At 56.3% G+C, this 10,660-nt stretch overlaps 1 protein-coding gene and 1 non-coding gene across 3 annotated transcripts in view; one reads left to right on the top strand and one right to left on the bottom strand.

Moving 5' to 3' along the window:
- Window positions 1–2,565, bottom strand: part of LOC101149787 (uncharacterized) — a 44,502-nt gene extending 41,937 nt beyond the window's left edge. The window contains exon 1 of the transcript XR_002007502.2: window positions 1,983–2,565. This is a non-coding gene — a transcript (uncharacterized protein). The remainder of the gene's footprint in view (window positions 1–1,982) is intronic.
- TLX1 (T cell leukemia homeobox 1) lies at window positions 2,497–9,003 on the top strand. Of its 2 annotated transcripts, none has more exons than XM_063709787.1 (3): window positions 2,497–3,321; window positions 5,384–5,585; window positions 7,882–9,003. In XM_063709787.1, the coding sequence occupies exons 1-3, from the start codon at window positions 2,739–2,741 to the stop codon at window positions 7,883–7,885; spliced, it is 789 nt and encodes a 262-aa protein (XP_063565857.1). In that variant the 5' UTR covers window positions 2,497–2,738; the 3' UTR covers window positions 7,886–9,003. The 2 variants fall into 2 exon arrangements, with proteins under 2 accessions (XP_063565857.1, XP_004050024.1); XM_004049976.3 differs by having other exon boundaries at window positions 7,905–9,003.
- Window positions 9,004–10,660: the final 1,657 nt, after the last annotated feature.

Consider the following 10,660-nt stretch of genomic DNA (forward strand, 5'->3'; position numbering starts at 1 on the left):
TTCAATTCTCTCAATTATAAAAAATTGGGACATTTCTATTAACTTGCCTGGGTTGTTATAAGTCTTAAATGAGATAAGTATGATGTGGTACCTGGCACAAAACTGTCTTTCAATAAATAATTTATTTCTGCTTTAGTTCCCTCAAGATAAGAGGCAGGAAGAGATTCATTCGGGTTCAGACAACTTCCAAAGTAAGTTATGGAACTCCCTGGGAAGGGGTAGAGTACCTGGATTGAGTAAGTGGGAAGAAGAGAACTGGCGAGGGAGCGGAGCCCTCTCATGTTTCTGCTTAGTGTTTTGTTTGTTTGTTTGTTTTTTGAGATGGAGTCTTGCACTGTTGCCCAGGCTGGAGTGCAGTGGCGCGATCTCAGCTCACTGCAAGCTCTGCCTCCTGGGTTCACACCATTCTCCTGCCTCAGCTTCCTGAGTAGCTGGGACTACAGGTGCCCACCACCACGCCTGGCTAATTTTTTGTACTTTTGGTAAAGACGGGGTTTCACCGTGTTAGCCAGGATGGTCTCGATCTCCTGACCTCGTGATCTGCCCGCCTCGGCCTCCCAGAGTGCTGGGATTACAGGTGTGAGCCACCGTGCCCAGCCTTCTGCTTAGTGTTTACAAACAACTACCAATTTCACATTTGGCTTTGTCTTGAGTGGGCCTTTGTCCACCTGGCTAGAGCTCAGACAAGGTTTTCCCCACAGATACAAACTTCCAACCAGCACGTAGGTTTCCAGGCTAACCCACAAAAGCAAGTTGAGTCTAGCTCCTCCATATTGATCCACATCAATCATAGCTATTCTGAAATGTACTTTCCTCACATCTGTAAAATAGGGAGAATACTCATCTCGAAGGATTGGTGTAGAGTTTATATTGTTCTCCATAATACTTACTAACATCTGTCTTGTTGTATTTGCTTCTCTGCTTATTGTCTGACCCCCTCTATAGAATATAAGCTTCATGAGGTCAGGACCTTTGTTTTGTTCACTGCTATGTCCCCCATGCCTAGAACAGTGCCTGACACATAGTGAGTACAGTACTCAATAAATATTATTGAATAAAGAGATACATTCATTTGTTATTCACCCAAGATGACCATATTTTGTTGTTTGGGGCTGTATTCTTCAGGAGAGAACAGAAATGAAAAAGCCACTCTCTGCCTCCAAGAAGATCTCTTCAAGTGGAGGTGACAGACATGCCCAAAGCAAATAGATTGCAATAAGACTTGATGGGAGAGAATGTGAGTCTTCACATCCTAGCATCTTTCCAGATAGAGACAGGGCCTACCCAAAAGTCTAATCTGAAACTGAACTGAAATAGAACAGAAATAGATCCCAAGTGATGGAACCTGTGCCTTTCCCAAAGCTTGGCTTCTAAAAGGTAGCAAACATTTTCTGCTGGAGAGGGGAAAGACAGGAAGAAGAAAAAGGGAGTTTCCTCCTTTTTTCTTGGGCTCTCAGCCAGACAGCCACTGGCAAAACGTTGGAAAGGCCTAAATTTGTCCTGGATGCACTTCCCTGATCCTAGTCCCGCCAATCCCAGCCCCCACGGCCTTAAGCCCCTATGGCTCCCTCCCAAGATTCCAAAAGTAAGAAAAGAACACACACCGCAGTCCAAAGGCTTCTTGCCTGGAATAGCCAACCCTGGGGTAATTGTTAGGTGGAATGCAATCTGGTTGAATTCATTCAAACACTGTAGGAATTGCCTCTTTCAAACCCTGTAGGATTTTACTTCTTGAGGCATCTGTTTATTTAAAACCAAAGGGGTATGTTGAGGCATGGGCACCCTGGCAGCAGACCCCAAACCAACCCTCTTGACTTGTGCCTGCCTTTCAGGAAATGTTCCCTTCCTGAATTTGTCTAAGAAGGCTGAGTTGGGGGGTGGTTGCTGATTTTTATAACATATAGCCAGTTGTTCATAGGCCTGTGTTTTAAAGAAGGGCAAGCCTGAACTCACCGTCCTGCCTCAGGGCCTGGGCTCCATACCTGGGGAGTAGACAGTCTTCTACTTTCTAAAAAGCTGGACTTGAAATTTGGAGTAAATCTCCTGGTTGAGTGACAGGTGTTTCCCAGCTGAGCCCTTGGGGAGATTCTCCAGTTGGGCAGAGACATCCCTTCCTCAGACGCCTTGTGGGCTGGACTCCTTTGGCCCAGTTCAAAGTGAGGGGAGGGCTCCCAACAGGCCGGGAAGACAGTTGACTTCACCCTCCTTGGGTTTGTCTGTCTGTCCGTCTCTGGGAATGGTCGCTTCCTGTTTTCCCTTTTCCTTTTAAGCCTCTCCTTGTTCCCCTCTTCTCTCTCTTCATGAACTACTCCGAGTCTTGGTCTCCGTCCCTCTATCTCTGGCTCCTGCATCTGTCTCGGCTTCTGGCCTTCCTCTCCCCCTCCCCTCCCCTCCCTCGCGCTGTCATTCACCCCGCTCCTCTCCGCGCACAGCCAATGGAGAGACCCGGTCGAAACCGCGAAGCTCTCTTGCACCGGGCTTTTTCGCCTGGTGATTGATGTCCCAGAGTCAACAGCGAGCGAGCAGCCGGAGCGGGGAAGCAGAAGCCAGAGAGGGGAAGAATACGGCGCCCCCTCTCTCCCTCCCCTCCCCCTTCTACTTTAGCCTTTCTGCGCACTTCGCTTCCAAGTCTCCGCGCAGCCAGGAGCCGCTGTTGCCTCCCAGCCCCTGCTAGCTGCCCCCCGAGCCGAGTGCAGCGAGCGCCGCCGCCCGGGCCCCCCCGTGGGGCCAGGGCCAGCATGGAGCACCTGGGTCCGCACCACCTCCACCCGGGCCACGCAGAGCCCATTAGCTTCGGCATCGACCAGATCCTCAACAGCCCGGACCAGGGTGGCTGCATGGGGCCCGCCTCGCGCCTCCAGGACGGAGAATACGGCCTTGGCTGCTTGGTCGGAGGCGCCTACACTTACGGCGGCGGGGGCTCCGCGGCCGGGGCGGGGGCTGGAGGCGCGGGGGCCTATGGTACTGGAGGTCCCGGCGGCCCCGGAGGCCCCGGCGGCCCCGGAGGCCCGGCAGGCGGCGGCGGCTGCAGCATGGGTCCTCTGACCGGCTCCTACAACGTGAACATGGCCTTGGCGGGCGGCCCCGGTCCTGGCGGCGGCGGCGGCAGCAGCAGCGGTGCCGGGGCACTCAGCGCTGCGGGGGTGATCCGGGTGCCGGCACACAGGCCGCTCGCCGGAGCCGTGGCCCACCCCCAGCCCCTGGCCACCGGCTTGCCCACCGTGCCCTCTGTGCCTGCCATGCCGGGCGTCAACAACCTCACTGGCCTCACCTTCCCCTGGATGGAGAGTAACCGCAGATACACAAAGGACAGGTTCACAGGTGAGTCCGGCCCGCGCGCTCCCCGCCTGGCCGCGGCCCGGGCTCCGTGCTACCCCTGCCCCCCCGGGTGGCTCCCCAAAGCCGGTTCTGCGCGCCAGGTCGCCCAGCTCTTCTTGGTGCTTCCCCCAAGTTGAGCCGCCCGCCCGATTCTATAACGCAGACTCGCCATGCTTGAAGAGTTCTCTCAGCCTGGACCCCTCTCTGTCTCCCGAAGGACCCCTGCTCGGAGGAGCTCTCCCTGGTCCCCTCTCGGGATCCACTAGCCGGGTCAGGCAGAGAAAAGGAGGCCATAGATTCAGGACCACCTTCTGCAGCTACTCTGGGCCTGGGAATCTTAGAGAAAGGGGTGCAACGTGAACAGTTTCTTCCGTCCTGGCTGCTGTTCTAGGACCCAGGAAGCGAGCCCCAGGATCAGACACAAGAAAAGAACAGGTTCCCCCACCTCCAGTCCCCTACACACATGCACTTCGCGCTCCTAGCTCCGGTGCCCGTGGTGCTGCGGGGCCAGTGGGGGCTCTGAGCCCCGGTAAATCAGCAGAACCAGTGGCCTTTTTTTTTTCCGGAGAGCAGGCTTCATCTGGGAGGATGGAAGCGGGGCATAGCCGCCCAGGACAGCTAGCTTTTCATTTTCGTTCTCTCCCGGCTGGGTGTCCTACCCCGGGCCCAGCCCTGTTATCTTGGGCACGAATAATGCACCGGTAGGCTGGTGTTCGGTGGCGGGAAGACTACTCCCGGGACATTGGGTACTAGGTGGTGGCCGCTGCCGCCTTCTCTGCTGCCCGCTCCCACCTTCCTCTGCTGGCCCTGGCTCCCTCTGCTCCCGTTTCCACTCTGGGCACCCAACTCTCCCTCTGGCGTGGATCCCTTCCCCCGTTCTCACTTTCTGCTCCCCTTAGGGTTCCCTGGATCCTAGACCACGATCCTCCCGTCCGGGCTGGGAAGCAGCCACAAATTGAGCCCAGGTTAGCCAGCCGATCTTAGAGAGAGGAGGCAGGAGGCACTGGCTGCTGCTGGCAGAGATGGGGCCTCCTGGGGGTCCCCCGGTTCAAGGGCCCAACAGTGGAAGGGGGGTTTACATAACTACTTGGGAGAAGCTGCTGAGAGCTAGATACTGGGCCAGGAGATTCCAAAGCACCCCTGGCTGCCTGCTTCTGTTCCAGGCAGCAGCACAGCCAGGGAAACTGCTCCTGCAGCTTCTTACCAGACTCTGGGTCCACGGCAGAAGTGGTGAGGAGGCTGGTGTCCAGAGGAAGAACAGTTGCTTGGGTCTAGGCCTCAGGAAGGGCCCTCCCTAGAGGGGTCCCAGTGCCCCCAACCTAAGTTTTCTCTGGCCTGGGGCAGCAGGGCCTGGTGCCCATCCCATTCCCCACCCAGGCCAGGCCAGTCTTGAAGGGCCCTGCTGGAAACCCAGCCGGGAGTCCACTAATCCTGGGCCTCTGGTGAAAGGTACTCGGTTTAGGGCCTACCTCGGGGCCCTAATACTGTGTCAGGCATGAAGGCGGTTTCAGCGAGTGTATGGCTGTGGCCTTGTGTTGCTCAGTGTCCTGTGTGCTTGTCCCGTGCCTGTGCTTGTCTGGTCCTGTTTGGGTGTATAGATCTGTGAGTTTGCCCCCATTGTACGTTGTGTTGGTGTGTGCTGCTGTGGATGGAGGCTCAGGTCGGGTTCCAGAGTCAGGCTCGGCCTCTTACTCTGAGCCTGAAGGCCTGGGGCTGACTGAGGGGAGGGGAGCGTGACCATTAGCTCGCCTTAGACTGCCCCTGGAGGAGGGGCGGCAGGGAGGTGGTTGGGCTCGCGGGAGCCCGGGGCTAGGGAGGCCTCCGTGGTAGCGGCGACGGCGGCGTCGGACTGGCGGGCAGGAGGAGGCCGTTTCCCGCCGTGGGCTTGTCGCTGAGGGCTAACGGGAGGATCTCGGCCCTGCTCGTGGGGGTTCAGCTGCTGCGCTCGCTGGCTCGCGGGGTGTTGGGCCTGGGACGCTTCCTGACGCTCTGCTGCTTGCCTCTGCCGTCTGTCTGTCTCCCGCTCCAGTGGCCCTCTCACCCTTCACTGTAACACGCCGTATAGGTCACCCCTATCAGAACCGGACGCCCCCCAAGAAGAAGAAGCCGCGCACGTCCTTCACACGCCTGCAGATCTGCGAGCTGGAGAAGCGCTTCCACCGCCAGAAGTACCTGGCCTCGGCCGAGCGCGCCGCCCTGGCCAAGGCGCTCAAAATGACCGATGCGCAGGTCAAAACCTGGTTCCAGAACCGGCGGACAAAGTGGAGGTGAGCAAGTGGGGCGGGCCGGCCGCCCGCGAGCGGCGCGGTCTCAGGCAGCTCTCGGTTCATTGGCCTCTCGTGGGGCGCACACACTTCCTCCGCTCGCGGTTTCTGATCCTTTCGGAGGAGCGAGCTCCCGCTAGGCTTGCGGGGAGCTGGAAGCAACCGAGGCCGATAGCTGGGATGGGGCTGAAGAGCCCTGGCTCTGTTTTACCGGAGGCTTCAGGGCTTTCTGGTTGGCACACTCTCTGCCGGTGTAGACCCGGCAGGTCTATTCCGCCGCTTGGGCAAACAGGCGGGTTAGTGCACTCCACGCAGTCTAGGCTCCAGGGATCTGTGAGTCCTGGGCAGCTTTTTGTTTGCGCAAACTCTTGCTTATGGAATCCTGCTCTGTCCTGGAGACTGGATGCAGAACAGCCCGCACCTTGTTGCAGCAGTCCAGCCGGGCTCCCGGCAGAGGGTCTGTGGCCCCAGACCGCGGCCCTGCTGACGGTCTCCTCCCCCAGACACCCGGCCTTTGCGCAGCCGGTCCCTACCCTGGAAGGAGAAAATCAATCCGCGCCGGCTGCGGCGGGGTTTCGCGGGTCCCACTGAAAGGGGAATCAATTAGGAGCAGATGGGTGTGTGTGAGAAAGAGAATTTTCCTTCTCCCATAGCCACAACTCTAGTTACTACGCAATGGGCTTTTTGTTTTGTTTTGTTTTTTCACATTTACGCTCACGGACGTGAAGCGTCCCCAACACTCGAGCAGCCTCCCTCTCCGCGCGCACTGACGCTTTCTCCGGCTGCACCCTCTGGCACGCTGCACCCTCCGGCACGCTGCACCCTCCGGCACATCTGGCCCTTGCCCGCGGGAGTTTCTCCCCTAGCTCAGGCCCCGTGGGGTAGCGCGGGAGAGTCTGGGCGAAGTCGGCGGCGCCGAGACGGGCGGGCCTTGGGGCAGGAGGAAGGAATTGGAGTTTCCTCTTTTTCTGAACGAAGGCGAGGAATCTGCCTGGGATTCCGCCTACGGGGCCACAAAGGAAGCCATGGCCCCACGATTCTACCGCACCCCACAACATTTCTGACGCTGGGGAAGGAGTGGGGGATGCGGCGTCAGACCTTGGAACGCTAAAGAGGGAGCCAGGGCTAGCTCGGGGGTTGGGGGGACTCCGGTTTCCAAGGCCTACTGAGGGCTGCTGGCCTAGGGGAGGAGGGGCAGCCTGGCAGGCCTCCCAGAGAGAGGGGCACAGAGAGAGAAAGAGGCAGGCAAAGAGAGAAACTGAAACACAACCAGCTTCAGAGGTGGGGAGGGATAGGGACCCCGCTCAAGGAAAAAAAAGGAGAAAAACAGGCAGCCTGCAGAAGTCTTATTTATGTATAATAAAGAAAAAGCAATGGGTGACTGAAACCACCATTTTCTTTTCAAACAAATTCCTTTAATTCAGAGAGAACCAAGTGGGTGGGGAGGAGAGAAAACGAGAGATAAGACACAAAGCATAAAAGAGAAATATTCAGGCCGTTTGAAATGCAGGGGATAAGGGAAAGACGAAAGACGGAAAGATACACATAGTCAAGAAAAGGCGGCCCAGAGCAGGTCAGCAGCCGCTGCTGGAAGAGGCCCTTGCAGGCTTCGCACGGCTTCATCGATCGCCTACAAATTGCTTCTGAAGGCCGCGGGGACTCCCATTAGGTCTGTCCACCTTAGAGACAGACGTTTGATCTCAGTTGACAGGGTGGAGGGGCGGCAGTAAATGGAATAAGTGAGTCATCGCCTCCCTGAACTGCCTCAGAGGAAGCCAGTGGGTCCAGCAGGAGCCCCCGTAGGGCACAGGGCTCCACACAGAAGGCCCAAGGCCTAGAAGACATTCGCAGAGAGAGGGAGGAAAGAGACGTCCCGCAGAGCAGATCATAGCCGCTGGTCCTTGTCTCTCTGCCCTGGACTTGTGGGTAGGGTGAGGGCCCTCCGGCTTGGAATGGCACCGGGTCTCCCTTAGGGCCGGGGAGTGGGAGGCGAGATGCCATCCTACCCCGGCTGCCCCTTGTGAAGCCTCCGGGGTGTGGGCGCTGCGCGTGGATGCGAGTCCCAGCTGTTTGGGCCTTGCAGACTTTCCCACCGCTCCTTCTCTGGGATACCTTGGCTCCATCCGCTTTGGGGTTTCCAGTCTTTGTTGGAGTCAGGACTCTCAAAAGAAGGGAACGCGTTATAGGGGCCCAAACTGGATTTGGGGACTGCAAAGGCGAGCAGCGCTCGTTCAGTTTATCTCCTGGGAACGCACCAGGAGTTGGGCACACGCGGGAGCTGGGTCGGTGCTCCTGGCAGGTAACGGCTTGTTCCCGGTGCAGACGGCAGACTGCGGAGGAACGGGAGGCCGAGAGGCAGCAAGCGAACCGCATCCTCCTGCAGTTGCAGCAGGAGGCCTTCCAGAAGAGCCTGGCACAGCCGCTGCCCGCTGACCCTCTGTGCGTGCACAACTCGTCGCTCTTCGCCCTGCAGAATCTGCAGCCGTGGTCTGACGACTCGACCAAAATCACTAGCGTCACGTCGGTGGCGTCGGCCTGCGAGTGAGCCTGCCCATTCTGCCCTGTGGGACCCCAGGCCCACTCAGGGGTCACTGAGGCCTGAGACCCAGGACTCCTCCCCACCCTCCTGGTCTCAGACTGCACCCAGGAGGGGAACACTGCCCTCGCACGGCCCCGAAGGGCCCCCACATTTGTGCCGACACTGTTCTCCCTTCGGTGGAAGAGCTCAAGGGACAAGGACACGCGCCCCCCTCCCAGAGGCGTCCCGCACCTGTCTGAACTGTTAAGAAATCTGTTTTTGTTTATTTCATTTTATTTTAATTTTTAACGTGGGATTCAGAGAGAGGCAAGGGAGGTAAGGGAGGAGGAGCTTCTGGGGTCCCCAGGGCTGTCATCTGAATTTGCCCTGGGAAACCCCTTCTCTGTGACCCACTTCTCATCACACACATGGAAACCCATAGGCCCACACACAGGTGGTGTCACTGTCCCTCCTGGTGTCACCCCAGAGCCACACATGGGCATCTATGGCAGAGTGTCATCCAGACACAGGGTCACAGTGTTTACACTTTGGACCTTACGATCAGGCACAGGTCAGGGGTGACACAGACTCATCCTGAACAGCATGGCACCCCCTCCAGCACAAACACAAGGTCATGGCCACACTGTGACACACTACACCATACACAACAGCCAACAGCCACAACAGCCTCACTTGGTCTGCCAGGCCCCCACCACACATCCCAGCCCAATCCAGGTACGCACAGACAGGTTTTCACATAAATGCAGCCCATTTCTCCAGAACCCATTTGAGGGGTGGGGGGGTGTTAATTTATGCACTTATAAGGTGTTTTCTGTGTAACCATTTTATAAAGTGCTTGTGTAATTTATGTGAAAAAAATAAATAAAAGCCTCCGGATCCGGAGTCAGGGCTGCCTGCTCCTTGCGGACCCTAGCGTCCTTCAGCTACTTGGGTTTGCTGTGTGAGCTGATGCTTCGGGGGCAGCCCTTGGTACCTGAACTTGAGAGACATGTTGCGGGGCAGGACCCTAAGGCTCTGGAGAGAGGAAAGGAGGAGGACAGATGGAGAGAAGGCAGAGTTGAGGAGAGCAGGGAGAGCCAGGCTCTCCTGGGATTACCAGTGCCTGAGAGGATGTGGATTTATTTGGACGTGAGAGTCGTGTGTGTGTGTGTGTGTGTGTGTGTGTGTGTGTGTGTGTGTGGTGTGGTGTGTTTGTGATAATGTGAGCAATCAGCAATGCGAGCAAATAGTGTATATTTATAATGGTATTTAAGTGTATAATTGTGTTTGCAATTCTTGCGTGTAAATGCTTGTTTCTGCTTAAGTTGCAAATCGAAACTATCATTGTATGCACGGGCTTGTAGTGGTGTGTGTGTAACCATATGTGAATGTGACTGTTTCTTTTTGGGTAATTGTGTAATCAATCATTGTTTGTGATTATGTATGAATCGTGTTGATGTTTGGGAGAATATGTATGAGTTTCTCTTTGTAAATCTATTTTTCTGTGAAATGTGTGACTGCTTCTGAAGTGGATCATCTTGAATTTTATGGGTGTAATTGTGCGTGAGATGTAATCATGTGTGAGCTGTACATTTTCCCTGTATTTACTTGTGTGTGACAGAATGTAATTGGGGGAGTAAAGGTAGTGGGGAGTGTGGATCACTGTGGGAGACCATCACTGCAAGTGGGTGGGTATGGTTCTGTATGAGTGTGTGTAATTGTGTGCTGATGGTGTATGTGTTGGTGGGAGTCTGTTGTGCGATACGCAGATACATTGTGGCAGGACCAACATCTGCTGAAGTTCTGGGGCTCTAGACGCTTACCCAGCAAGCTGCAGAGACTGGGGCACATTGAATCAGAAATTAGGGCCAGAATCCTCTCTGGTGCTGTAAGTGGGACCTACCAGTTCCCAGCACTAGCCTGGCCTAGGAGAGATCTAAAGAATTGACTTTCTGGGAACCTCCAGGAGCCCTCCAGACCACCCTTGCCAGACCTGCAGCCACAGTACACATGCACACAGGCATAACAGCCAGTCCCCAGCCTATTCGAATTATCCTAGACAAGACTGACTTGGGTCTGCTTCTCTGGAAGAAGCTGTGTGGTGGAGGGTCTACAGAACTCATCACCCTAGGGGTGAGTTGAAATGGAGGGGTAAGAGGCTTTTTCTCTGGGATGGGAGAGTGAGAGAACTTTTCAGCTGGAAAGTGGAAGTTCGTGGTGTGGGGGTCACTGGAAGCTCTGCAGAAGTGTTTGCGGGATACTGAGGGTGGGGAGCCACCCTAACCGTCAGAACCACTGTCCCCCAACCCTGCCCCTGCCCGGCAGCCATGGGGGCTGTGACACAGGTCGTGAGCACAGCAACTTCCCACCCCAGCAAGCCCATGGGGAAGTTCGGCTGAGTGGAGGGTGGGCTTGGTCATCCACTCCCTCATCTGGGGTCCCCTGGGATATCCGCATGAGAGGGGGCTTCTGTCACTCACTTTGTGTAGACATGAAGAAAAGAGAAAAAGAGGGGAGGGTTCAGGGTCCGAAGACAGCAGCCAGCCTTTCCGCCCCATCC

This window comes from Gorilla gorilla, chromosome 8, assembly GCF_029281585.2.
Source record: "Gorilla gorilla gorilla isolate KB3781 chromosome 8, NHGRI_mGorGor1-v2.1_pri, whole genome shotgun sequence".
NCBI lineage: Eukaryota > Metazoa > Chordata > Mammalia > Primates > Hominidae > Gorilla > Gorilla gorilla.